The sequence below is a fragment of the Pyxicephalus adspersus genome, chromosome 10 (assembly GCF_032062135.1).
Source record: "Pyxicephalus adspersus chromosome 10, UCB_Pads_2.0, whole genome shotgun sequence".
NCBI lineage: Eukaryota > Metazoa > Chordata > Amphibia > Anura > Pyxicephalidae > Pyxicephalus > Pyxicephalus adspersus.
In genome coordinates this window covers 44,247,031-44,274,220 of record NC_092867.1, presented here as the reverse complement: position 1 = coordinate 44,274,220, position 27,190 = coordinate 44,247,031, and the positions used below count along the sequence as shown (strand labels likewise).

The 27,190-nt window shown below is 37.0% G+C and overlaps 2 protein-coding genes across 2 annotated transcripts in view; both read right to left on the bottom strand.

The window, feature by feature from the left end:
* The window catches only part of TSPAN14 (tetraspanin 14), a 27,716-nt gene extending 26,908 nt beyond the window's left edge, over nucleotides 1–808 (bottom strand). Inside the window, exon 1 of the mRNA XM_072424931.1 lies at nucleotides 696–808. The gene's annotated coding sequence lies outside the window, so the exon portion shown is untranslated. The remainder of the gene's footprint in view (nucleotides 1–695) is intronic.
* An 8,213-nt stretch (nucleotides 809–9,021) lies between these two features.
* On the bottom strand, nucleotides 9,022–18,472 carry PRXL2A (peroxiredoxin like 2A). The gene is made up of 5 exons (XM_072423857.1): nucleotides 18,267–18,472; nucleotides 16,438–16,529; nucleotides 15,445–15,585; nucleotides 12,593–12,757; nucleotides 9,022–11,081 (listed from the first exon to the last, which is right to left on the bottom strand). Exons 1-5 carry the CDS (start codon nucleotides 18,442–18,444, stop codon nucleotides 10,980–10,982), a joined length of 678 nt encoding a protein of 225 aa, XP_072279958.1. The 5' UTR covers nucleotides 18,445–18,472; the 3' UTR covers nucleotides 9,022–10,979.
* Between the last annotated feature and the right edge of the window lie 8,718 nt (nucleotides 18,473–27,190).

The window sequence follows — 27,190 nt, the reverse complement described above, 5'->3', positions numbered from 1 at the left end:
TCCCAAGTCCCGATGTCACCCCAGCCCAGGTCCCACAGTCCCCGCCATCACACTCCTGCCCAGCCCCCGCCGTCACAGCCATGCCCGCGTCATGCAGTACTCGCTATTACACCCCTTCCTAAATCCGGCAGCCACGCCCTCATACCTGTATCTAGAGCAGCATTGTTACCCCACTATCTACAGAACTGCCCCTCCTAAATGCAGAAGCTAGGAGGGAGGAGATCTGTAGTCCACACAGAGTTAGGAACAATGATTACTAATAAAAGCTCAGTAGGGGCTAAACAATGCAACAATTCCTGACAGAATCAAGTTACCAAACAGAACAAAATAATATAAATGCCATATTTAGTTGATAAAACGGGCAGATGAAAGAAATTCATTGTAAATATAAGTATTATTCACCGACGACCACAACATCACAGGATTACATTCACACATAGCGTGTACATAGGAATCACATTGCCCCCCATCTCCACTCTCTGCAATCAGCACAAAGCCATGTTAGTTGTGGGGCTCAGTGACCCCATGTATGATAGGTGACCCCCCGTGCACAGTGCTGGGGTCACACACAGGGGGGTCAGGTGACCTGTTGCTATGGGTAACAGAGAGGCGCAGCCTCTGTATGATGGCAGCACTCAGCCATGACTGCCCCCTCCCCCATCACACACCGTGTACAGCAAACACCCTGCACTCACCCGGACACAGCAGACGGTGTGAAGTTTTCAGACTGACGGTGTGTGCAGAAAGTTGTGCTGATCGCTCTGTGTATACAAATCCCTCCTACAACTTCCACAGGAAGTACAATCACAACACTCCCTCCCATCATGTCACAGGGCGGGGAGGGGCCGGGCACAGGCTGTGTACTGAGGGGGGATGATATGGGCTAATATACTACCAACACAGCAAGTGGAAGGCATGTCTGTACAGCAGATACACATATTACATACATATAACATACATGTAACACATGTCCGCAGCAGGGCCCCATGGGAATTTCCGGTGTCCCCAGGAACTCCTGGACAGACCTCCTGTCATTGTACAGCAGGAATAACTCATCATCTCACATTTGGATATTGCAGGAAGCTGATCACTTAGTATTTGTTAAAAAAAAATACAAAAGCATACCTAAACTCAGAATTTTCACTTTACATGACAAGCCTTTTATGTAAGGTAAAAATTCAGTTTTTTTTAGGTGTAACACCCTTTTTTTTGTTACAAAAGGGTGCAGCACCGCCCCCTAATTCCCAATTGCCTAGGCAATGCAGAATGAATGGGGGCACAAGACCTCCCGGGATATCAACATTACGTATCCCGGGGGGCTCTTGGGTGCTCCTTGTGCACTTGGCTGAGCATCTTGGGCATGCGCAGAAGGAGCCTTTTCAAGGGGGAAAAAATTAACAGATCTCACGCATGTACAGTGAGATCAGCAATTGTTTTTTCATCCTACGTCACCTGATCTCACGCCTGGGTCAGGTGACGTAGGATGAAGAACCTGGAAGAATGGCGGCTCCGGGACGAATGTCGGGACAACGTAGAACCAGATGCAGGACACCCCTGGAGGGATCAGACTGCCCTGACCAATTTTTAGTTTAGTTCCTCTTTAATAAAGAAGTTTTATTCTGTGACATTGTTTCTAATACTAATTTACCCTTTATAGTAATGGGTTCTATGTACCACTCTGCTCATCCCGGGGGGCTTTCAGGGTCCCATAGATAGGTCAGATGTGCGGGTGAAGGTAATAGCACCCCTTCTTTGGGTAAAGCCAGACCCTTGAATGCCCAAAAGGGCCTCATCCCAAAATGTGACCCCAGTGTTGTGGGTGGGGAGCTTACTAGAATGTAACCCCCAGATGTCAGCCCACTCTCCCTGGGGAATGCGTACAGGTGTCCCCCTTATGGATTCCTTGTAAAGGTTTAGCAGCCCCAGAATACAGTAGAAGCAAATTTCTTTTTGAACTAATAACCTTTGCAGGGTCCAGCAATGCCCAATTAGGATCCCACAACAACCTATCGACTAAACGCAGGGACAGGAGCTTCATCTAATATTGATGCCAGTTTCAGATTCTAATTAACCCTTAATTGCTATATAAACACTTTCTGTCCCCATACTTTTTAAACCTTTATGGGGCATGAAGATCGGCTAGAGAAATTGATTAGTCTGAAGTTTGGATGAGATCCAGGAAGGTCCCAGATATAAATGTGCAGAGTCCAACCAGACATAATCACTTCTAGCCATTTTCACATTATATAGGAGGAATATGAAGGAAGATGACAAGGTTGCTCATTATATAAGCCTTGTAGAACTCAGGTCACTAGGTGAAATATGCCCAACTTTTAGGGAAATAAAACATTCTCAATCACTGTTAGTCATGCTTGAAATTCTGTTCAGTGTTCTGTTTTATTTAAGGCAATTAAGTAATAACTAAGTAATATTTATAAAGTAACCGTGTGTTCCACTTCAGGTTTTGTGCAGCCCCTCTGAACTTTAATGGTGACAAGTATTGTGAGAGATGACCAGAACCTGCTACCAAGTGCCGGTCATAGAGAAGAGCTGCCTATGGAAGTATGGATATGTTTTGCTTCCCTCTTAGAAATAAAAAGAACATTTGGCTCTTGCAGCAGAGATACAGTCTTAAAACAGAATTCTCATATGTGGTTATAGAGTTCTGAGTTTATAAAAAATACCCCTTTAGTGTGGTTTTCAGCAATAGCATTCCCCAGAGGGATAAATAGAACTAGCTCCTGCGCAATGTGAGGATGGGTGACGTACAAAGCCTGCAGTCCTGTCCATACCAGAAGGAAGTAGCTGGACTCGGATTCAGGAGAGCCTAACAAAAGTAAAGTTTTTTTTTTTAATGAAATTTCCACTTTAAAACAATTCAGGCAAATAACAACAAGCTATGCTTTCAAAAACACAATCCCTTGAGTTAAGTTTGCAACCAATCCTTATTTGAACCTGGATTGTCCAACTTTCCAAGCAAATGTTCTGTTTTAGCTTTGCTGAAGGGCACATTTTTTAACCCTGATATTTATTACCGTGTGCCTATCTCAAGGAAGGCTTGCTCATTGTGAATCCTTACTCATCATCCTTAGATCCGCCCTTGGCACGGTCTGGTTGTTCGACTCTCTGGGTTACTTATTCATTCAATGCCAGAGGTATGCGCTTGCCCCCATATTCCATAGGCATAGCTATGGCGGTGGCACACTAACACTGAAAGTACCAAACACAACTTTTACAATAGGGCTGTCTTTTTTTTTCTATGCAGCACAGTATTTCAGCTTTATACTTAGTCACGTGTCTAGATTTGTGTTGTAGTAATATTTTTGTCTTCATAAAACACATAGCAGTTTTATATTTAGTTTGGTTGAACGTAGGATTGTAGGCAGCACATCTTCAATAAGAAGCTTATCCCCTGCCCTCCATACATCAAAGCAAAAATCTCTGCACAGAGCGAGTTAGGTGCGGCACACTTCCAGTAGGAACAGAATGCAGACGATAGTAAAAATGAGTCAGCTTAACCATTTCAACAAAGTATTTTTACACATGATTCTGTTACTGAAGATACAAAATGTGGTAAATTTATTGAGCTGAGGTATATTGTGACTTCCATTCTTCTCTGTGATGTGGGATCTTCAATAAAATATCAGGTAAGGTATAATGGGGAATTTGTCTCTTCCAGAGATTTATAGTCTACTACCGTCCCATCAGATCCAATGCATATTATCTGATATTACTGGCCATGGCAGGAAGATGTGACCTTCTTGGGTTTGATTGGCCATTACCAAACCTGAACGCTGTTATGTAAAGGGAACAGGGACAAATCTTGTGTGAGCTTTGATACTTTCCAACCAGAGTGAAACCCTTAGCCCTGATGGAGAAATGGAGAGCTGATGTAACATGAAATTATAGGTGGTCAACTGTTGGAGTAACAAATTACCCCAAATGGGCATTGTGACAAAGTCCATAACCTATCATGACCACAAAATATTGCCAGCCTATGGGTACATGGATAAGGTAGATCAAGAATGATGCTTTGCCCGAGATCTTGCATTGACTCTAAATGATAGCTGATGAGCTATAAATGGTGAACATAAATGTGCTGCAATGCAATTGTGTGTTTGTTGGAGAACAGAAACTGCTACAAGAAGGAAGCCTGTGTATGAGTTTAGCTATCTTTGAAAGAATATATGTCTGTGGACCATCATGTTCAGTAAAATCACATATTTAGGACATTGTCATGGTTTAGCTAAACTCTGCATCTACTACTACTAATCACTTTGTGTATGTCAGGCTCAATTGCTCCAGTGTGTGATTGATATACTTTAACACATTGATATCAAGCATTACTTTGTAGTAGAAGCTGCTACAATATACCGGACTTGAACAAATATCTTACATAGAGGTATTATAGCATGATCTGTTGGGACAAGTTTGTTAAATCCTTCTACCTGTCCATTTAACTACTTCCATCTACAAATATGTGACTGTAATATATTTTCTTTTAGCCACTTCCTTTATGGTTTTGGTAATAAAGAATTACACCCTTGTATTGCTTAATCATTGTACTTCTTAGTGACTTCTACTTTCGTACTGGGTGTATACTCTTGATGAGTCAGAGTAGTGACTAATGATAAAAGAAAAGAACTATGAATGCTATTATTGTATATTGTTTGCTCTGAATGTAGAAATGTTCTGCAGTTTCTAATCATATCAGCAGAGGGCACCAATGTCTCATGGTTAATTCATGATTTTCTATGAATTTGGTTATTATTATTATTATTAATTATTATTATTATTATTACTAATAAACAGGATTTAAATAACGCCAACATATTATGCAGCACTGTACATTAAATAGGGGTTGCAAATGACAGACAAATATAGACAGTGACCCAGGAGGACAGGACCCTGCCCAGAGGAGCTTACAATCTAGTAGGTAGGGGAACTAGCACACAATAGGAGGTTATTTTTTTAGACCTAAAGCAATGGTGGCTGCTATTGAGTAACCTGTTTAAAAATACTAATTCCCCATGCTTTTACGGATGTAGTGCGCTGGCACTCTGTACCATCTATGGTGGGAAAGCCCTAAATTGCAGAGATTCTGGACTCACCTGTACCAGATGGCATACACCTTGGTGGGCAAACGTTTTCCTAAACACCCAGCAGAGGCACTACTTAATTTGAAACCAGAGGCGTGGACCACAGTCAAATTTCGCCTGTTGAATCACCAATTTACTGCAGACAAGATGGTAATGGCAAAGGCCTGGTGGTCGGCTACCCCGACCATAGCCCAGATTAAAAGTAAAATGTCCTGGTTCCTGGTCAACAAAAAAATGAGAGCTATGCTTACACATTCCATGACTCGCTTCCGTAAAGTCGCCCTGGAGAGAATACTATATGCCTATGGGGTGGGATCAAACATGTCTATCGCTTTGAGGTTTCCTTTCTGTGTTACACCGAGTCAATCGACATAATTGGTTTTCCATCATGTAATGACCAGTCCCCCATCCGTACCCTCCTCTAACCGCCAACCCTTTTGGGTCCTCCCTTTTCTACTTTATTTCCTTCTCTTCTTGGTAGTTATTTTTTTAAATTAGTTGAACTCCACCTCTATCTCAGGATGACTTTGGGTGGATCCCCCACTCCTCCCATTGCTATTGTTTACTTTCCAAGGACTATAGCCATAACTAAAGAAGAATCTACAAAGTTTGGTTTTTCAATGTTTAACAGGACCACTCCTTGAGGGTGGCCCTAAGCAATCATTCTTGTCATGGTTGGACAGTGGATTACATGTATTTTTTACACACCCCACAAGTCTTAGCTTGGTACATGTTTGTTTTTTAAGTTGTAACGTTAAATGAAGAAACACATTTGAAATAAAAAATACAAAGGTTAAAAGTAAGTTAAAATTGCCTAATACAGTACAGAATCGAAAATCCAGAAACCTCGGGACCGGAGGTGTTCCGGATTTTCAAAAATTCCGGATTTTTGAGTGTTATATATGCTGTATATATTTAAATGAAATGACACTAAAGGAAAAGCAAATTCAATTTTAATGTTCACCAACTAAAAAAAACAGTTTCACAGAATGTTAGTTCAACTAAATAGTGCCTTAGAATTTTAATCATTACTGTACCCTCAAAAAGAAGCTAAATAACAGATGGGCTGTCAGGGTGATCATCCTAATGACTGACAGTAACAGCATCCTCAGCAGCAGGAACAGCTTCATTTTATGGAGGAAAAGCAAGACCTAACAGCTGATTCTGGAATACAGCACCATCAAAACATAAACAGCGCCTCCAGAAAAAAAATAAATGTAAATTTGAAAATGCACTCCGAAATCCATGCCGGAAAACTGAAGGATCCGGATTATTGAAGGCCAGATTTTTGAATGTTAACTTTTGTGCTAATATATTATAGTCTTCTATCCTGCCACTAGGTGGAGCCTCTTTCTCACATATAAATTACCGTAGTATTATTCTTCTTGTAATCATTAGGGTCAAGTTTATTTTATCAGTCACCAAAGCTAAGACCCATCACTCTCATATTTGAGGAGTATCAACAATGTAAGGTGTTAACTACGGAAATGTGGAATGGAGTTTAGCATACAGCTAAACATGGAAGTGGGACTTTCTACACACTTAATTGTGTTGGGTGTTTGTGTTAGCATAAATATTTTTTTTCTGGACCTGCAACATAGAGTAACACTTTAGGTATGATATGGAAAGACAAGCATATGCCATGCTAAGCGGTCAGCCAGGTATAATCGGCTTAAGCCACATAAATGAAATGTTTTTTGCTCACAAGGTGACCCATCGTTTATGAACACGCAGATGTCCCCATAAGAATACATTTCTTCTATTACTAATTTACTGACAACTATAAGGAAAAAAAAGTGAAGAAATCACTTTGAGGGTTGTCCTCTTTCTCTTTGTATCTGATGAGTCTACATGACACAAAGTGAAAAAATAGGACCCAAAAGCAAAAAAAAAAAAAAAACTAAGTATTCCTTTTTTCTACCCAATAGTAAAAGGCTGTAGAGATATATACTGTATATAACTTCCAACTAAATGTTAGCTATGCTTGAAAGGCAAAGACTTGCAATTGTATGAAGAATTTATTGTTTAGGACAAGCTGTGACCATTCTTAGGTCATGCCGCCCTACAAATGTTGCTTTCTCCTGTTGTTCTTTGCAAGGAACACTCAGCTCTTTCTAAAACCTTCACACTGTAATTTTATCAGTTTAGGTTGGCGAAGGGAGGATTTTTTAATCATGTCCTAAGCACGTATCAGATAGGATGGAAGAAAAGGTCAGAGTATTACAGAATATAGAGTATGTCTATACTAGGGTACAGGAGAAACTGTAGCTGAACTCTAGCCAGCACCTTAAAGTGCCCTCAGACCTCCCTCGGTGTAGTGCCCTAGTATTTTTTATTCAAACTAACCTAGTACTGTGTAATTCCTCTTTTTAGCCTTTATGAGGTCATTGCGGGGGTTCAAGAAGGGAGTGCCTTTGTGTTACACGGCTTGCTTTGTTTGGAAAACCATTGGCCACTATCCCTTCTATATCTCCAAGCCATTAGTTTAATAACCATGAGCAGCAACGTTATGTCACCAAAGTTAGCAGAATCAGGCTGCTTAGGTGACTGACAGGTCAATGAAGTCTCGGTCTGTCCCACCTATCCCTGCCAGGGTTAAATGGCATAAAATGCAAATGGTTCTGGGCACATTGTCAGTACCCACATTTCAACCAGACACACCATGGGAATAATTGGCTTTACCATAATGTAAGTGGTGCAGTATATACAGGTTTCTGGCCCTTTAAGCAACAAATGAAAAAGGTTGCAGCTGTCATGTGATTGATAATTTTTTTTTTTTTTTGAACAGGACAGGTAAACCATGGGACCTTTTGGAGCAAACTGACAAAATTAAAAGAAAACTGCTCATTTTTGTTGTGTTTGGGGTAGAGAAGTGAAGTGTTAATGTTTAATACATCCTACCCTTATAAGGTAAATACAATTAAATGTATTTCTATGGTTTTAAAGACCAGTTTCAAAGATTTAGTTTTTTGAGTTTTGAGTCAGAGAATGTAGGTCATTATATTAATGTATGCAATCCCCATTGACAGGGACACCCCCTTTTGTACACCAAATTTAACAATACATTGTTACACTTTATTCCTTCATGCAAACTACCGGCACGTTTCACAAATGAGCAGCTGCTTTTTGACAGCAGTAAAACATAACTATTCCGGACTGTCATTTTGACAGCTAAATATTGCCGAGAATAGCATTGGGGGTTTGGCGGCAGGGAAAGAAAAGCAAGGCTACATCTCTCCTACACCTAAAGAGACAAAAGTGGTTTAATATACGATTTTTTGTTGTAAAAAGTACTTTTGTCAAATGTACAATAAAATTAACTTCAAAGCAAGGTTTTAACATTTAAAGTCCTGAGCCAGAAAAAAAAAAAAAAAAAGTAAAAATACAAATATTATTTTATGGCATTTTATAACCTTGAACCATAACAGAGACAAATAATATCTTGAAATATAAAAAATGGATCTAGATGCCAGCACAGAAGCTCATCTGCCATCAAAACTTTTAAGTATATAATGGTAAATTTTGGACTGGATAATAACCTGTTCAGGTTACTATGTTGCCAAGACAGAGATCAATATAGGAGGTCTACAATTCAAGGGGAAAGGTTAACTATTTGTTTATTCTTTGTATATTAAAGTACAAGATTGGAGAAAATCATTGTTCAGGCATGTCAGGAACACTTAACAGAAACAGCCCAGAGCAAGAAGTAATTGAAGATGAATTCTTAAGTCTCACCAGTATCAGTGAAGTTTTCTCTTTGTTATGTAACCTACCTGGATAGCTATGCCATAGCTCTGTATCTATGTTTTCAGGCATTCATCACACTAATAAGTGACCATTTTTCCTTTATTAGAATGATACTGGAATTTGTTTAAAGAATAACCATTTTGTTAAAAAAAAAATGTAACATATACAATTAATACACGAGACAAACTATTTTTATTAAAAATATCATCATCATCTCATTTCAGATTGCAGTCACTATAATTTAACAACATTGCCTATAATTCAAGCTTTGTACCTACAGAAATGTTAAAACATTTTGTACATTGCTTGTCTATGGAAAGTCTCCATAAATTAAATGCCCAGCTCATTGGCTAACAGCAATTACAGGAAGTCTGCCCAAATCAGAGTTGAAGTCAAATTACAGCCATCCTCAGAAAAAGATTGTTTTACAATGAACATTGCAGAAAATAAAATCTTCAGCTTCTATAAATTAACACACATTTCATGTACAGAATGCATTATGCAAACAAGCCTTTTCAGTAGCCAGTGGAAATATGAAAGAAAGATAAGAAAGAAAAAAGAAATGATACAGAAAAGGCGATTTTCAATCAGAAGCCAATTTAAAAAAAAATTTTCAGCTAAACTGACAGAATCTAATCAATATGGGTTTACTGTACTTTTCACATCATCTTTGTTTTTTATTTTGCACAATCTTAATGAATATGCTCGTAAAACAATAAATGTCATCAGAAAATATAGAGAACTGGCTTAAAGACTTTTATTATTGATTCATACTCTGAATGGTCTAAGGTTATTAGTGGTGTACCCCAGGGTTCAGTGTTGGGACCTTTACTGTTTAACATGTTTATAAATCATATAGAGTTTTGGATAAAAATATAATTTCTGTGTTTGCAGATGACACCAAACTATGTAATGGAATTATGTCCATACAGGATGTCTATAATCTACAAGCAGACCTGGATGTACCGTTTGATTGGGCAGCCAAGTGGCAAATGACATTTAATATAGATAAATGTAAAGTTTTGCACTTGGGAGCTAAAAACATGCATGCTTCATACGGTCTAGGGGGAATACATTTGGGGGAGTCGGAAATGGAAAAGGATCTGGGGGTTCTGGTAGATCATAAGACTTAATAACAGCATGCAATGCCAAGCTGCAATATCTAGCAAGCTAGTAAAGGGCAGTCCGATCCATCCAGAGGTCTCTTCCATTAGGTCCCACGGAGACCCGGCATCCATCTGGGAGCTGGCGCGCCAGGCGCCGCCATCTTCGTCTCTTCTCCCTACGTCACTCGACCCAGGCGCGAGTTCGGGTGACAAAGGTTGGGGGAAAAAAAAAAAAAAAAAAACTTGCCGATCTCACTGCGCATGCGTAAGATCCGCAATTTATTTTCCTACAAAAAGGCTCTTTCTGCGCATGCATGAGATGCTCGGGCATTCACAGAAGGAGCACCCAAGGGCCTCCCGAGATGCCTGATGTAGGTATCCCAGGAGGCTTTGCGCTCCCATTCATTCTTGATTGCCTAGGCAATTGAGAATTAGGGAGCAGTGCTGCACTCATTTTTTTAAAAACAAAAAAATAATTCTTAAATAACATAAAAGGGATTTTATGTAAAATGAAATTTCTGAGTTTAGGTAAGCTTTAAGCTCCGGATAAGGAAGAGATTCTTCACTGTAAGGTCTGTGAAAATGTGGAATCGGCTCCCTCAGAAGTAGTTTCAGCAACTACTATAGATTGCTTTTGGAAAAAGAGGGATGTTTTTCTAGAAGCATAGAATATAACGGGGTATTAAGGCTTTAAAGTACAAATAACAGTGACTGTTATTAAACCAAGGAACATACGATTGCCTTATGGAATCAGGAATGAATTTTTTCCCCGTTGAAGCAAATTGTACCAGGGTTTTTTGCCTTGTTCTGGACCAACTATGTCCTATAGGTTTTATATCTGGGATATGTTTATTTCCCTAGTGGTTGAACATGATGGACTTATGTCTTTTTTCAACCTAACCAACTATGTAACTATGTAAAAATAAATAAAGTCTGTAAATTCTTGTTCTACCCAGAACATTGTGTAAAGACAGGCCAGGAGGCCAGTGCTTAAAGGCTGCTGCTCTCCATGGCAGCATCCACACATTTAATGGGATTCAGAATGCTTGATCTTCTTAGCGGCTTCAAGTACAGCTGTCAAGTTCGCCTTATCTCCAAATTCCTTTTCACGATGCTCCAGAAGGATTCCCTGGAAATTATGAAACAAAATGTTATAGGAAACATTATGTTGTGATATTTCAACTATTTCACCTTGGAACTGTGCAATCCATCAATTGTATTTAGATAAATAAAATAATAAGTTAGAGTCTGAAAACATAAAAGGAGAAATTAGTCACCAAGAATTCCTTTGTTGTAGCTTCTTTTACCTCCTTTGGTAAACAAGACATGCCTTGAGGATAAGGGAAGCATGGGATGATTGTTTGTGGGTGATCTTCCTCAAGATATATTTAGGTCGGGTTTAGACAAACCAAACTAACAGTTGTGGCAACGGTAACTAAAGCATTGTGTTTATTTTTGTTACTGGTAATACTTATTGTTGTAAATACGCAGATGTTGAGAAGGTAAAGCTTTATAGTATCTTTATGAGCACAACTTTCCATATGACAAGTTAACAATACCCAACGGAAAATGAAAGATCAAACAAATACTCATCCATTTAAATCAGCTTTAAATCTACCAAATCATTTTAAAAACACCCTCATTGTACCTGGTGATTTTAGTCACCCGATGGCATTTTTTCCATGAGCTATAATAAGTTCTATTTTTTTTATGTATTCATTGTGTTTTGACTGCATAGGCTTGTAGTATGTGTATGGGAAGGGCATAAAACCAAGTTGGTTCTATATGGGTCTGGCTAATAAGTGCCCCTATAGACAGTAGTCAAAAACCATTCTGTATGTCTTTGGAGTAAGCCAGGAAGCAACATATAAAAAAACCCAGCATGGATAAAGGAACATGCAAACTTCAAGACCCTTTCAAAATCTGAGTTCAGGATCCCAATGCTACAAAACCAGGATTATTCACTACATACATAATAAACTGAAATTAAATATTATCAGTTTATCAAATGGTATAATATAGAAAAAGAGTATTATATAGAAAAAAAAAAGCATAACAAATGGTTATAAAAATTATTAGAAAGCTGAAGACCACATTTATTTTGTTATCTCGAGTCTAAACATGATTTCTGCACACCTGTGGGACATCATTTCTCACCAAGACATTCCAAACTTTAAAAAAAAATATACTTAGGAAAGTGAAACAATCAAATAAAGAATCACCTGGTTTGCAAGTGAATTGGAGAGTATTTTGTTTATTCAAAAAACATTTTTTGTTTAGCATTGTTTGATTACCAAATGTACAACCAATGTACAACATGTTTATTGGTTGTACATAAAACATGTTTGATTATATGTCAATGGAACCCCTGAAATTCTCAGTCCAGAGAAATTATACATTTTATATATCCAATGAATTAGTGGGGAAGGAGCCATGTACAAGTGAAGGGTTTGAGCTAACCAGAAAGAAGTCCAAGTGGAAATGGAAGTTCAGGCTCTGCTTGCACCTGGCTCCATTTCCTATTAGTAAGGCACAAGGAGAGGATGTGCGATAAACCAGCAAGGGAGCCAACTGTAAATGACATTTCTTATCAGTAAATAAGAAACAGTTCCAATATGATTTGATATTGATTCTAGTTACCTGATTTCCAGAGCCAATAACAAATACACCTCCAAGGATGAAGCCTTCCCCTTCCAGGTTCCCTTCAAATCCAGCTTTCCAGGCTCTGCGGAAATTCTGCCAAACTCCCAATCGGATCATACCCAGGAACATCATCTTTCTCTTCTCAGGTCCATAGAATCGTTTCTGCAGAATACCAAAAAGGTAAAATACTTTTTTATTTGTTTGATTCGAAGAACTAAGCTTTATCACTCTTCCCAGCCGAACATTTTGCAAGTTTTTTCCTAATTCATTACTTTAGTTATTTGCAGTATCACTTTTATGCTTTTATTATGCAAGTTGCTTGTACATTATATGTGACTTTGCAGGCAATCCTATAGCTTCAATGGCATTGCATTTTCTTTTAATCAGCATTCATGTGTGATGATAGATTAGGATGGTCAATACAAGTGCACAATATAATCCCCATTCACATTTATGTAAAAACAGGGCATATGAAAGATGAGAATACAAGGTTTACTTAAGGAAAACCAACATTGACTAAGGTACATTTTCTTTGTTAAGGATTTAGTAGTCAGTTGGGGTGTGGGACACTTGAGAGGTCTTAACAAAGAAACAGCTAAGATGAGCAGTAAAACATCAGTTTTAATAATCATCATTATAATTATCAGGGATGTGTTGTCCTTAATTAGAAAGAAAAGGGCTACATGGATCTTCAACATTATAGAACAAATCTAAAACAAATGTGCCTAACTGCTATTAGCTACATCATGACCTGGATAAGTTAAAATCCTCACACATATATGAACATACAAAATGGTTATCCAATAATGTCACGTAATGCATATTATAGCACAAAAAGCTAACCAATATAGGCTGTGCATAGCCAATCTTAGACTTTCAAAAGCTATCTACTTATCATTTTATAACAAAATATAATGCACATTTTTTTTTAATGTCCTCAGACTGTTTTAAGAGGAAGACAGATTTGTAAAGTGCTACCTTAACTTGACTGTTAGAAACTAACACAAACAATGGAATTTGTTTATAGGACAAAGTTACAAAGTATTTGATGCCAGGGAGCACTCCTTTCTTTGTTACAGCTTCAATTAAAATTCTAGTCAGTTCATGGTATAGCTACTAGCTTTTTCAGAAGCAAATCCTGTTATTGTGAGCAAGATTGTGTACAAGGATTTCAACCACAAACTGTTTGTCTACGGTACCTTAATAAATGTTTACAGTTTAGCACTGTAATTGTACAAAATAGATTACAATTTGCCATTTATCACATAAAGTGTGATCAATTAGAGATGGCAAAGCACTTGAAATCAGATCACAGGGCCAAAGAGAGGCACAGGGATAATTTTAAATACATAAAGTGGTTAATTATGGACAATGTGCTAGTCTTACCTTGCACAGTGTATTGCTTGGATTTGTCAGGCACAAAATAAATGCATGCATGAGTTAATGAACTTAATGAATGAAAGTTAATCAATTTGCATTTGCTTTGGGAATTACCCTAGGAGTGAATATGGGACAAGGATTTCAGTATCTTCTGTATGCAGGCAATAAATCTGTCTTTTTGGTCCTGGCTTGTCTTTTCTATAGGAGTATACCTTCACTTTATTCATTCACACCTTTTTGCTTTTGGTTTTTCAGGCTTATTTGCTCTTTAAATCTTAAGGTGAATATTACAGTTACAACAGACAATCCAATTTCTACAACTTTCTGACGCTTATAAGGTATTTTTGACAAAGCTCCCCAAGAATCAAGACTGAAACATCTGTCCATGAAAACCATGAGTTAAATTGATGTATGTAACGGTTGTGTTCTTTTATTTCAGAAGCTGTAGGGCCAAAGAAGCTCCAAGCGGATTATCAGAGTATTAAGACCGACACATATGACGGTCACTCAAACGTCTGTCCAACAATCATGTCAGAAAGTCTCCGTAAACTTCCATTAGAACATTAAAGGACCAGCTAGGGGAAGATAAAGTACATAAAAATGGTCCAGCCCCATGAGTGACAGGAAATTCAAGATTGCAACTTATAAATGTGCAAAGGTGTGACCACAGAAATCCAAGGGAAATCAAACCTGTGAATGCCAAACAAATGTTTGTTACAGACAAGGTGTGGACCCTGGAGAAAACCACCTGTATAGTAAAAGTAGGAATGTCTATACACAGGAACGCCATAGGGGAAACTTCTTCAGGCCACCTAGTCCAAGAGCCTGCTCTAGAAGTATAGATATTAAAGTTACCTGCAAAGAAACAGCTACTATACACAATCATTGTTATCTCCTGTACAATAGGACCTGTGAAGAGGTGGATATATTGGGCAGTAAGTGTACAGTCAGATCCTAAAGGTGAAGTGTTGGAAACTGGAAAAATAGGCAAGTGTCAGGTTCTGGGAATTTTGACAAGGGTCAAATTGTGGTGGATAAATAACTAGGCCAGAGCAACTCTAAAAGGAGCAGGCCTTAATGGGTGTTTCCAGTATGCAGTAGTTAGTAACCACTAAAAGAAATCCAAGAATGAACAACTGGTGAACCAGCAAAAAGGTCAGTGATCCCCAGGGGTCTGTGGGAGAAGGCTATCCCACTTTGTCCAAAATCACAAAAAAATAAAAAAAAACTCAATAGTATCAGAAAAGGCTGCCTCGCAAGCTGGTGGAATATAGATTATGAATTAGTTAGTAGAGTAATGTGCAGTATTGGGTATACAAGATTACTTAATTATGTTATTAGCTAGTAATTTGGCAAACTTCTGAGAAACTCTGAGCTAAAAATAAAAAATCTGAGCTAAAAAAAATGAGTGCCCTGGGTAGGTCCAGCAAGAATTCATCTAAAACATTAACCAATATTATACAATATACCTTGTCATCAAGAAAAATCTCCCCTTTAAAGTAAGGCTGAAAATCTTCAACTTCAGTTCCAATCTTTTCTTTCACCACAGCATATAGCGGGATACCAAGTTGATCAAGCTCTGGCTTAAGTGATGACAACCCTGCAGCTTCCTGTAATGCCAAATAATTTTTAAATATATATACGAACAGCAGTAAAAAAGTATTATAAAACTATAACAACCATATACCATTTTTTAACATACCTAAAAAAGGCCAATCACCTGTTTTTTTTTTGTTACCTACATTCACTAAGTTCATCCCAGGTTGCCAAACGAAAAAAATTAACTTGCTGATCGTTTCTTAAACTCCCTTGAATGGGCAGATTACTGACAGGTTTTTACAGATGTGTCTTTTTGTCAAAATAATCCCCAGACTTTAGAGGAATAGTAGGGAAATACCCGTAATATCTTACATAGTTCCTAAAATAGAACTGTTGCGGTTGAACATCATTTTTCTGGTATGTAAGCTGATGATTGAAGTCATTGTACCTGTTTTCCTAATGTTACTTAAAGGAATCAACTGGTAAGATAACACAAACAAAAACTGCCACTATAAAAAAACTGAATACTAACTTCGAGCTTGTGCCATTACCCATTGAACAGAGATTTCCTTAAAGATGAATGGAAAATATTTTTCTATAGGTTATGATTTATCTAAGGTTGGATGAATTAGGCAAGTTCTTGATCACTAGGTACAAAAGAAAAACAGGTTTGTAGTACAGCCTGCATATCTTACACAAAGCTTTATTTTTTTTTCTCTAGGTTAATGGAGCAGTTGGGGACTTCAAGGAAAGTTAATGTAAGCAGGGCATCATGCTAACATTTAGACTTTGCCCTGAATGTGGTACATATTTTTACATTGTGCTGCAGATAGCACATCTATTATCATATTAGGACATAATTAATACATTACCACATGAATACAGTGCAAAAATACAATACATAACTTAAGTTATTCATTTACCTCTCTGCACAAGAAACATCCAGGTCTTCGTACAGCCATTATCACAGCTCCATTTTTCTCCCATAGTTCTTTAGCTTTGAAAGTCCTTGATTCTGTAAAGGACAAGTTTATATTCCATTATCCATCATGTTTAGCTTTTCATACAGAAACAAATATGCCACTATTAAAAACATTGTAGCCAATTACAAAGTAAATGAAAGTGAAATGAAATTACAATGTAAATGAACTAAGAACAGTAGCTTGCTTTAAAATCAATGGTACTGCCAAGGATACAGTACTTGCTACAAATCAAAATGAAATATTAATAAAAAAGGAAGCAGAAACAACAACAAAACAAGTGTAATTATTGTGGGAATTTGTAAATTGTAAATATTTTTTTTTTTAAATCATTCTTGTAGAAGAAAAATTACACTATTGACTCTGTAGGTATTCCCAGACATGTTCCATCCCTTACAATTTAAAGCCAATCTAGGAGGAAATATGCTAACACCTTCTAATCTTTTTTCCTTTGCTTGTGAAGGTATATTCACCTTAATCCACCTCCCAGTTCTCTTGACAGCAGTTTCCACAAGCGGAGGGAGTACTAATCCAGTGCTGATGTGCCTGTGACAGGAGGTACCTCTGACTGATGTCATTGTCTGGATCCCCATCTCTGAGCAGACAATACAAGTGCCCTCATCATACAGGGAGTGACACGGGCATCTTACAAGCAGAGAAGAGAAAACTCTGTATTTGAGTATTACATATTATGCAGTGTTTAGTTAGAGGGGGTTAGGTTTATGCCAAGGGGTCAACTTTAAAGTCCAACTCCAGAAAAAGTTTTATTTGCTTTTTTAATGAAATATGGGTTCTCCTGGAGGAACCTGGCACATCCAACCCAGCTAGGTGACCATCATGAAATTAGGAGCATGGAATGCTAATAAAGAGTAAAAAATATTTAAAAAATAATTTTATTTTGTGTAGAGGAGAGAATTCGAATTTGTTTTCTAAATGTCCAGTTTAAACATTATTTTGGTTCCCATCTGTGCCTTTTGTCTATAGAATGTCCACTCTTGTACAGGTGCCACAGGAACGACCGGATAGAATCTCCCCAACAACATCAAAGACAGATAACTCTTCCTCGCTCTGTCCAGGTATTTTGTTGTATAACAAAGTCTAATATTGTGGGGGGAGGAAGATGGACTAAAGAATATCTGCAGAAAAGGATGAGGGTTAAGACAAGCTTGGAACTAAAAGTAATTTGGAACAGCCTCGATCACGTTGAACATGCCCAAATTATGCTATTTGTAATTGCTGTGATTGTATTATTCAACATTTTTCCTACAATGTTCCCTGTGTTCAGAATATTTTTTAATGTATGATTGTTGAATGTTCATTCCATCCCTGCCAACTGTCGAGAACCAATAGGATGACCTACTAAGAAATGATTTGTGTATTTTTTCTATAATCTATTACAACAGGGATATATCCAACCCTGTTTTTCTTCTTTTTAATTTTGTGTCCTGAGGACAAATGGTCAAAAAGCTTGCTGAGAGTTTACTCTCACTTGCTATTACAAAAACAACTGTCACAGAAACCTAATCTAATGATTCCTTACTCAACTGGAAACTAACACATTTCAGCTGGACATGCACATTAACTTGTTAGGTCTTGTGGGAACGAGACAAAAGAAAGGTATTCATTTTTTTTTTTGCACTTAAAAAATATTTTTAATATATCAAAAATGACACTGGTTAGTGTATACACAGAAGTGTTTGGAAACCATAAAAAACTTCTGATACATACAAGAAAAGAAAAACAGAACTATAGACATTGTACATTAACTTTACCATCTGCAATAGTCTTTAGGTCAGCATCTCCTAGATATTCCGCAGAGGCTTTCTCAGTTTTTGCAAGGAAATACTCTGTGTTGGCCAATAATATTCCAGCTACTGCAGCTCCAAGGGCTCCGATACTGATGGACCACAATCCCATGGTAAAGATTTCAGACTCCGGAACAATCCACATCTCTAAAAGATGAAAATAATTTTGAAAATAAATCACAAAGTCATGGAGACAAGATCCCCCCATGGTTATTTGTCGCGGTAACCAAAATCTCCCCAAATCCCAAGTTATGATAGACTTAGGCATGCCAAAATGTGGAATCAGACATCAGGCATTTTTTGGTTTATAGGTTGGAGATATACTTACCAGTATAGATACAAAAGACAGGGCTAAGACTAGCCTTGTCAACATAGCATTGTTCTAATAGAAAGGGAAAGTGGGAAACAATCTCAAAAATTCAAAACCAACACAACCATAAAGGAAGGCAGGCTAGGCAAAATAAACCAGTATGTGGGCATAAACACCCATTGGCAGAATTTAGTTTCATTAATGCAAATATTTGCAAAAACAGCCACACTGATCACTCAATACATGTTTTTCAGAAGCAGATCAGTCCCTGAAAATAAAAATGTAAAATTCTGCTACTCTGGCACTAAATTGCATGGTATACTTTTCTGCGATTTCTAGTGGCTGAACCAACAATTGACTTCTCCACTCCCTTCATCTATTCTGGCCGATTTGTAGCAAAATAGCTCTTCATACCAAGCAGAGCAAAATTTACTCCCAGTGTTGTGACCACATTTTACCACTTTTTTTTACCTTCTTTGAAAATGGAAGGTAAACAACCAGGTCAAGACCATGTTTTGCAAGTTGATATTGAGTTACTTTCCGACTTTATATATATATATATATATATATATATATATTATATATATGTGCCCATTTCTAATGCTTGTACTGGGTGTTTTTCTACTAAAGGTTTGTTTTAACAATTCTGATGTATCCAACAAAATTTGGTGGGTCAGTCCCCATGTCTCATATAACTCATACCAGTTGGCTGAACAACACATGAGAAGCTCAAATGGGAACGAGTGTATAACAAAGTCTAATATTGTGGGGGGAGGAAGATGGACTAAAGAATATCTGCAGAAAAGGATGAGGGTTAAGACAAGCTTGGAACTAAAAGTAATTTGGAACAGCCTCGATCACGTTGAACATGCCCAAATTATGCTATTTGTAATTGCTGTGATTGTATTATTCAACATTTTTCCTACAATGTTCCCTGTGTTCAGAATATTTTTTAATGTATGATTGTTGAATGTTCATTCCATCCCTGCCAACTGTCGAGAACCAATAGGATGACCTACTAAGAAATGATTTGTGTATTTTTTCTATAATCTATTACAACAGGGATATATCCAACCCTGTTTTTCTTCTTTTTAATTTTGTGTCCTGAGGACAAATGGTCAAAAAGCTTGCTGAGAGTTTACTCTCACTTGCTATTACAAAAACAACTGTCACAGAAACCTAATCTAATGATTCCTTACTCAACTGGAAACTAACACATTTCAGCTGGACATGCACATTAACTTGTTAGGTCTTGTGGGAACGAGACAAAAGAAAGGTATTCATTTTTTTTTTTGCACTTAAAAAATATTTTTAATATATCAAAAATGACACTGGTTAGTGTATACACAGAAGTGTTTGGAAACCATAAAAAACTTCTGATACATACAAGAAAAGAAAAACAGAACTATAGACATTGTACATTAACTTTACCATCTGCAATAGTCTTTAGGTCAGCATCTCCTAGATATTCCGCAGAGGCTTTCTCAGTTTTTGCAAGGAAATACTCTGTGTTGGCCAATAATATTCCAGCTACTGCAGCTCCAAGGGCTCCGATACTGATGGACCACAATCCCATGGTAAAGATTTCAGACTCCGGAACAATCCACATCTCTAAAAGATGAAAATAATTTTGAAAATAAATCACAAAGTCATGGAGACAAGATCCCCCCATGGTTATTTGTCGCGGTAACCAAAATCTCCCCAAATCCCAAGTTATGATAGACTTAGGCATGCCAAAATGTGGAATCAGACATCAGGCATTTTTTGGTTTATAGGTTGGAGATATACTTACCAGTATAGATACAAAAGACAGGGCTAAGACTAGCCTTGTCAACATAGCATTGTTCTAATAGAAAGGGAAAGTGGGAAACAATCTCAAAAATTCAAAACCAACACAACCATAAAGGAAGGCAGGCTAGGCAAAATAAACCAGTATGTGGGCATAAACACCCATTGGCAGAATTTAGTTTCATTAATGCAAATATTTGCAAAAACAGCCACACTGATCACTCAATACATGTTTTTCAGAAGCAGATCAGTCCCTGAAAATAAAAATGTAAAATTCTGCTACTCTGGCACTAAATTGCATGGTATACTTTTCTGCGATTTCTAGTGGCTGAACCAACAATTGACTTCTCCACTCCCTTCATCTATTCTGGCCGATTTGTAGCAAAATAGCTCTTCATACCAAGCAGAGCAAAATTTACTCCCAGTGTTGTGACCACATTTTACCACTTTTTTTTACCTTCTTTGAAAATGGAAGGTAAACAACCAGGTCAAGACCATGTTTTGCAAGTTGATATTGAGTTACTTTCCGACTTTATATATATATATATATATATATATATATATTATATATATGTGCCCATTTCTAATGCTTGTACTGGGTGTTTTTCTACTAAAGGTTTGTTTTAACAATTCTGATGTATCCAACAAAATTTGGTGGGTCAGTCCCCATGTCTCATATAACTCATACCAGTTGGCTGAACAACACATGAGAAGCTCAAATGGGAACGAGTATCTTCAGAGGGTGGACAGTTTGCAATGCAAGGTCCATAGAATCTTTATTCCAATAATGAATAATTGCTTTCGAAGAGGGTTGCCAGACTACAGTTTAGACCCTGGGAAGTTATAGTGTTTAGATTGTTACTACAGGAGCTACTGCAGTTATTCCCACTCGGTTAATGACTTGGTAGCATCATTCAAAAGGCTATCCAAAAAGAAAAAAAAAAAAATGTAAAGACACCTTTCCAGTTGAATGTGTGTTCAGCTGCATGTGTGGGTGAAGAAACATTATCAACGTTACACATCATCAATCTGAGAGATGACATTCTAATAATGTTTTTCATAGGGATTAAGGTGTGTACATTAAGCCAAGGTAAACAGCAGTCAGTTGTGTGAAGTCCTATCTATTTCTGCATGAAATCATCTTTTCTACTGTAAAAATATAAATGTTCTATATCTCATCTGGATTTCAATATTTGTCATTTTAAAATAGAAAGAGCTGAACGGCACCATTTGAACACATATATGGTAGTATGGTAGCTTTTTTAACTGCCAAAGGGGTGGTATTTCTGTCCCATCAGTCCTAATATTTACACCATTCTGTCATACAGAATAGTCTTGTCTGAACACCTGACACTTTTCTCTGCTGCAATAAAAGAAAACTTACAAGTCTTGTCCCTTCTCCAGCCTGCGAAATGGCAGGAAAATAAAAAAAATAAAAAGTCCATTTCTTTCTTTTAGCATGGTTCCTACACCACAGTACATTTTGCCACAAAACAAATTTGTCACATCCTAGAAATTGACCTTCCAGCCTCTTGCTTTTAATGTTGATGTCAAACTACGGGAACCACAGAGAAATAAAAGCTCAAGCAAGTTTAATACCAGACAAACATTGTTTTTGGGCAAGCAGTGCAAAGTCTATAAAGTTTCCACAGCCCTGGGAAAAACGACAACTATTTTTCATGGCATTTCCAATGTCATACTTGGCAGAATCAATTTTCTGTAGGGTGAGTTATTGGCTGAAACAATTACACAACCATCTGGACATAAAAAAAATGTGATCTTTGTTTATCACTGGACATAGACGACACCTGCATTTGTTCACCAAACCCATGGGTTGCATTTCCTGACTAATAAACTAAAATGTTAACCAAGTAATGTTTTGTTTGAATTGAGCAGCATTACTTAAATTACTAATATTAAATACACATTCAATTTATAAGCCAAGTATGTAAGTGATTATCTTTATCACTGATAATAGGACCTGGTCAGGTGGATTACGGTATAAAAAAAAATAACAAAAAATGTTTACATCTGTGGCCTTATTATCAAAATGTCCTGAATTAGGAGTTTTTCTTTTTACATACTTTTATACATTTTATAGACTTTAGTCTTCTATGTTTTAGGCTTTTATAATGGTCATCTTCGATATGTACTGCACTGCATGCAGTGGATTTTGCCCTTACATTTCCACTGGTGGGTGTTCCTTGGTAGGCATAGGAGAGCTTTTTTCCCCATAGTAAACAGTCAAAATGAGTAAAGCAAATAAGGTATATTTTGATAAATTATGCCAGCTATTTCAGCCCTTTGGGAATTCAAATCTATTTTCATAAGTAAACAGGGAAGTTACAAGGAAGTGCTATGCAAACTAACTTATCAGTGAACAAACAATGCCATATGTGATTCATGGTAGATAATAATGATGAAAGATGGATGGACTTGTATCTGTCAGGTCATGCAAAAGTTAGAAATTAAAATCTCATCTCATCTTTAAATGATCTTCGATGACCTCATCTTTGGAATGAACAGTTGCCTGAAACATCCACAATGTAAATTATTTGAGCCATTTCCATCCGACAGCTTGCATTGGAATTTATCAAACATTGATTTTTTGTTTTTGCAGGATCCGCAGCAGCGTTGAATCTACCAAGCAGGACATGGGTAGTTTAAAATATATACAGGCAGTCCCCAGGTTACATACAAAATAGGGACTGTAGATTTGTTCTTAAGTTGAATTTGTATACAAGTCGGAACAGGTACATTATTTTAATAATTCAATTAGGCAGATATTTGTCTCAACATATTATTGGAAACCATGGTGTCAGTTACTAAATGTAAATTTTCACTGTGAGTTAATCACAAACACAGCAAAAAAAAAATCTTTATGGAGCCTAGACATTCATTAAATTCTGGAGCAAGCTGTGCTTTGATATGCAAAAAGAAATAACTGCATAGTTTGTCTTGGTCAATAAAGAGTTACAAGAGGCTGTAGAAAGAGCTCACCCCCTAATATCATCCACAACCTCAGCTGTGTTTAGCAATAGATTTCTTCTGTAAGTCATGCAAAGTGCCTCCTCCAGATTCTGTACTGCACCATAGGGAGCAGGGAGGACCTAGTTTCTAGGACGCGTCCGTATGTTGGATGTCCTTAACCCGGGGACTACCTGTACTACTTTTATCCAAAACTTACAAAAAAAATTGACCTTAGCTATACTTTACATACAAATTGTCACCAGTCATACTGTATTTAGGTTTCCAAACTTAAGAACAAAAAAGTGGATCCTCTCAGAGTTCCTTCTAAAGACCATGACCAATAGCCTTTGTTGTTGGAGCTTATCTACATCTGTAATTTGTTAATAAAACAAGTCAACACACAGTTTATGGCTGTAAATAAAAAAAGATAGTCATACAAACACAAAGACCATCTGGGTTTATTGTGAAAATAGAAATACAAGTACAATATTGCAGAATTGTTTAAAAATCCACCCCTACCAATTTCCTGTTACCAAACTAAACAAATTTTGTGTTGTTCAAAAACCAACATAAATAAAATCAGAATCCTTGTTTGTGTGTTCCTACAGAAAACTGTACGGGACTGTAAAAACTGTAAGTGGAACATTTTAGTTAGCAGAATAAGACCCAGTTTGGTTGATAAGTTCTATTACTTGCAAGAAGTCTCCAGGGCTAATTATAAAGAGGGTAAATGTGCTTTGTTAGTGTGTACAAACAATTCATAGACTATTAATGGGCAAAAGAGTTCAAACTAGAACAAGGTCTTGGTAATTTAGTTCTGTCATTGTAATAAAACTGTTTTCCCAACAGCCTAACCTCCATACACCACCCACCCAATCCTTACCTTCTTGTTGGCTTTCATTCTGACAAACAATTGAAATTTTATATTTTTCATTCTAAATTCAACATTAAAATGTGAGTGGGTGACATGAAAAGTGAGGAAGTACACAGAAGAGAAACTCTCCCACAGCAGCAATATAACCAAGTTCAGGTATAAAATGTAGTAGGAAATCCTACAAGTTGGACTTTCTAAGTTGAGTATAACTGTTTCTAACTATCTTCTGTAGTTTCACGGATAGTAAAAAGTCCCTGAATTAAAGGCAACTTTGCGTCATACTTTTCAATCTCTTCTTCTGCAATGTTAGTTCACTAGCTATGACCTGGTATACCTGTTCAGATACAAAATTGTGGTTCTCTCCGACTTTCTAATATGCATAGTTGTTCGGGGTCAATGTAAAAAAAAAAAAGTGCAAACTCTATTTTTCTCTTAATACAGGTTTCATTGAAATACTTATTACTATAATCCATATATATATATATATATATATATATATAGAGTTGAGAAACATTTTTTTGCCTGGCATTAACTGGATTTACGAAACCGAACTTTCAGTTTAACACTGGCATTATATGTGGTCATTAAACAAAGCATGAAATTAGAAAACATGAAGGCATGCATAGCAGAAAATACAAGTTCCCTGGTTATCCATTGGCTTCATTACTTTCTGAGTCACTGTCCTAGAACAAGTTCTTGCTTCGCACAATATTGTAGTGAAGAAAACCAAGATAATGTAAATTCTGTAATGACATGTAAAAATATAATAGAGATTCTGTCTCTGCCTCTCTTTATTGCTAATAAGATTATTTCTGAAGCACAAAGGTATGCTGCAAGAATAAAGCAAACTATGAAGGCTGGTGCCATATCAGTTGCCAAATAAATCTTATCTATGTACTTTAACAGAAGCACACGCCCTAGAGGTCAATAGTAATCTGCCTCATTTGTACATGATATAAGCATGGCTTGCATCATAGCATTTTTCTACCCTTAAGCACAAAGTAATTACCAAAGAAACAAACATATCACATGCAACAACAGATTGTATTTATATGTAGTCATTTTTCCGAGAAAAACCACATAAATAAAACATCTGATCATCATTAAGAAGATGACAATGTAATGTCATCCTGGGTCTTCTTTCTAATGAAATAGAAAGAGTACGCCATCTCGAACCAATCATGTCATACCAGTAAATACTGCAGAGCCGAAAGGAGGGATCTTGTATATTGACAATCAGAGGTAAAAAAAAAAAAAAAGCTGGTAGATGCCAAAAGCTGACCATGGCCAACATTTTTCTTTCAACACAAACTCCAGCAGCATTAAGAGTAAGAGATCTCTTGCCAATTTTGTAATCAGTAATGGGTCAGAACTCTGCATATATGGCAATATTCTGCCCTCACAAACATTCCCCCCTACCCCACAGGAAGTGGTAGTAATCTTATTTGGATGTGTTGATCATCACAACATGTGTACTTTGGATCCAGATTTACCAACACGTCCTGTTGCTTCATAACTGGTCGAAAAAAGAACAAAATCTTTTGGTTACAATCAGTCAGAAGGACCTACAAGTATGTCAACCAACAAAGAGAATGATAAAACTGAACTTCCCAAAGATTATTATTAAAGATGAAGAGCTTTCTAGTTTTCAGAGTTTGATTTCTTATTTGGCTCTACCATTTTATTGCATCTTATAATACGATGGCTTACACCAGGTATTATTGCAACACAGAAAACGAAGGAACTTAAAACGTGTGTCATTTGCTCAAAGAACAAAAAAACTCCTACAAATCTCGACAAGCCTGGCAATGAGCCATGCACATAGCAGATTTTACAGTCAAGGGCAGCCTGTCACTGCAATACAGGTCATCGGAGCATTACAATGAATTAGCGTCTTGGTTAGAATGGTTAGATGGTTAGAATGCGGACATTCTTGTAGCAGCCAACAATGTGTGGGAAAATCTCACAAGTAATTATTTCAGATACAGCTGAAATCATGAACGCTCTGTTTCCAGATGTTATGCAGCAATTTTCTTAAGATAGTTATAGACTTTATAGCTTTGGCCATCATTCAACCATCATCTAAAAGTCAAACAATCTTTCTTTGACTCTCAAAACACACACACACCTATTTACTGTATACTGCACATGAGTATAATGAGGGGGATTACCTAATTTCTTCTAAAGACTAAAGGAATATAGTTTGTTGGCAAACTAGTTGTGACACCATACCAGAAATAATCTGTAATTGCTGTCCATATTGGAAAAAGGAAATGTGATTCTGATAGGTCAGAATTCCCAAAAATACTCAACACACATGTATTATATTTTGCTCTTCTGATTATTTTTCCTGGCTCAAAAGTGATCAGAATTCTGACTATTACATCCACATGACTTGTGTAGTTTTGATAAATACCAATGCTGGACACCTAAACATCAGTTACCTATGATCTGTTAGCAACTGTTCTCCCAGTTTCATTATACAGCAACCAAAAAAATTTTTTTTTTCACTTGCCAAGGTTTTTTTAAATATATTTAGTGTATTTCAGGTGTATTTTCATAATAAAATGTAGCATTATTTTAATGAAATTTTTATTTGCCTTTTCTTATTTACACACTTTCTTTTTTAACAGAAATTCTTCAGAGTTCTTCAAGAAGTTGTTTAAATTACCCTAATGTATTTTGCTACATTTGTGGTGAATATTCTCAGCAAAAACAGCGAAGAAACATTACAGAATTTGTGAAACAAGCATATCTAGCATTCTTTGGTATTAAACTGGGGGACCAAGATAGGTATTGGGCTCCCCATATGGTATGCAAAACTTGGGGGGAGCTTATTTTTCATTTTTACCTAAAAAGGGGGGGCTGTCTTATTTGATGGCCCTGCCTTATCATCGGGGAAACACGGTAGGAGTACAAGAATACCAAGCAGAAGACTGGCGGCTTTTC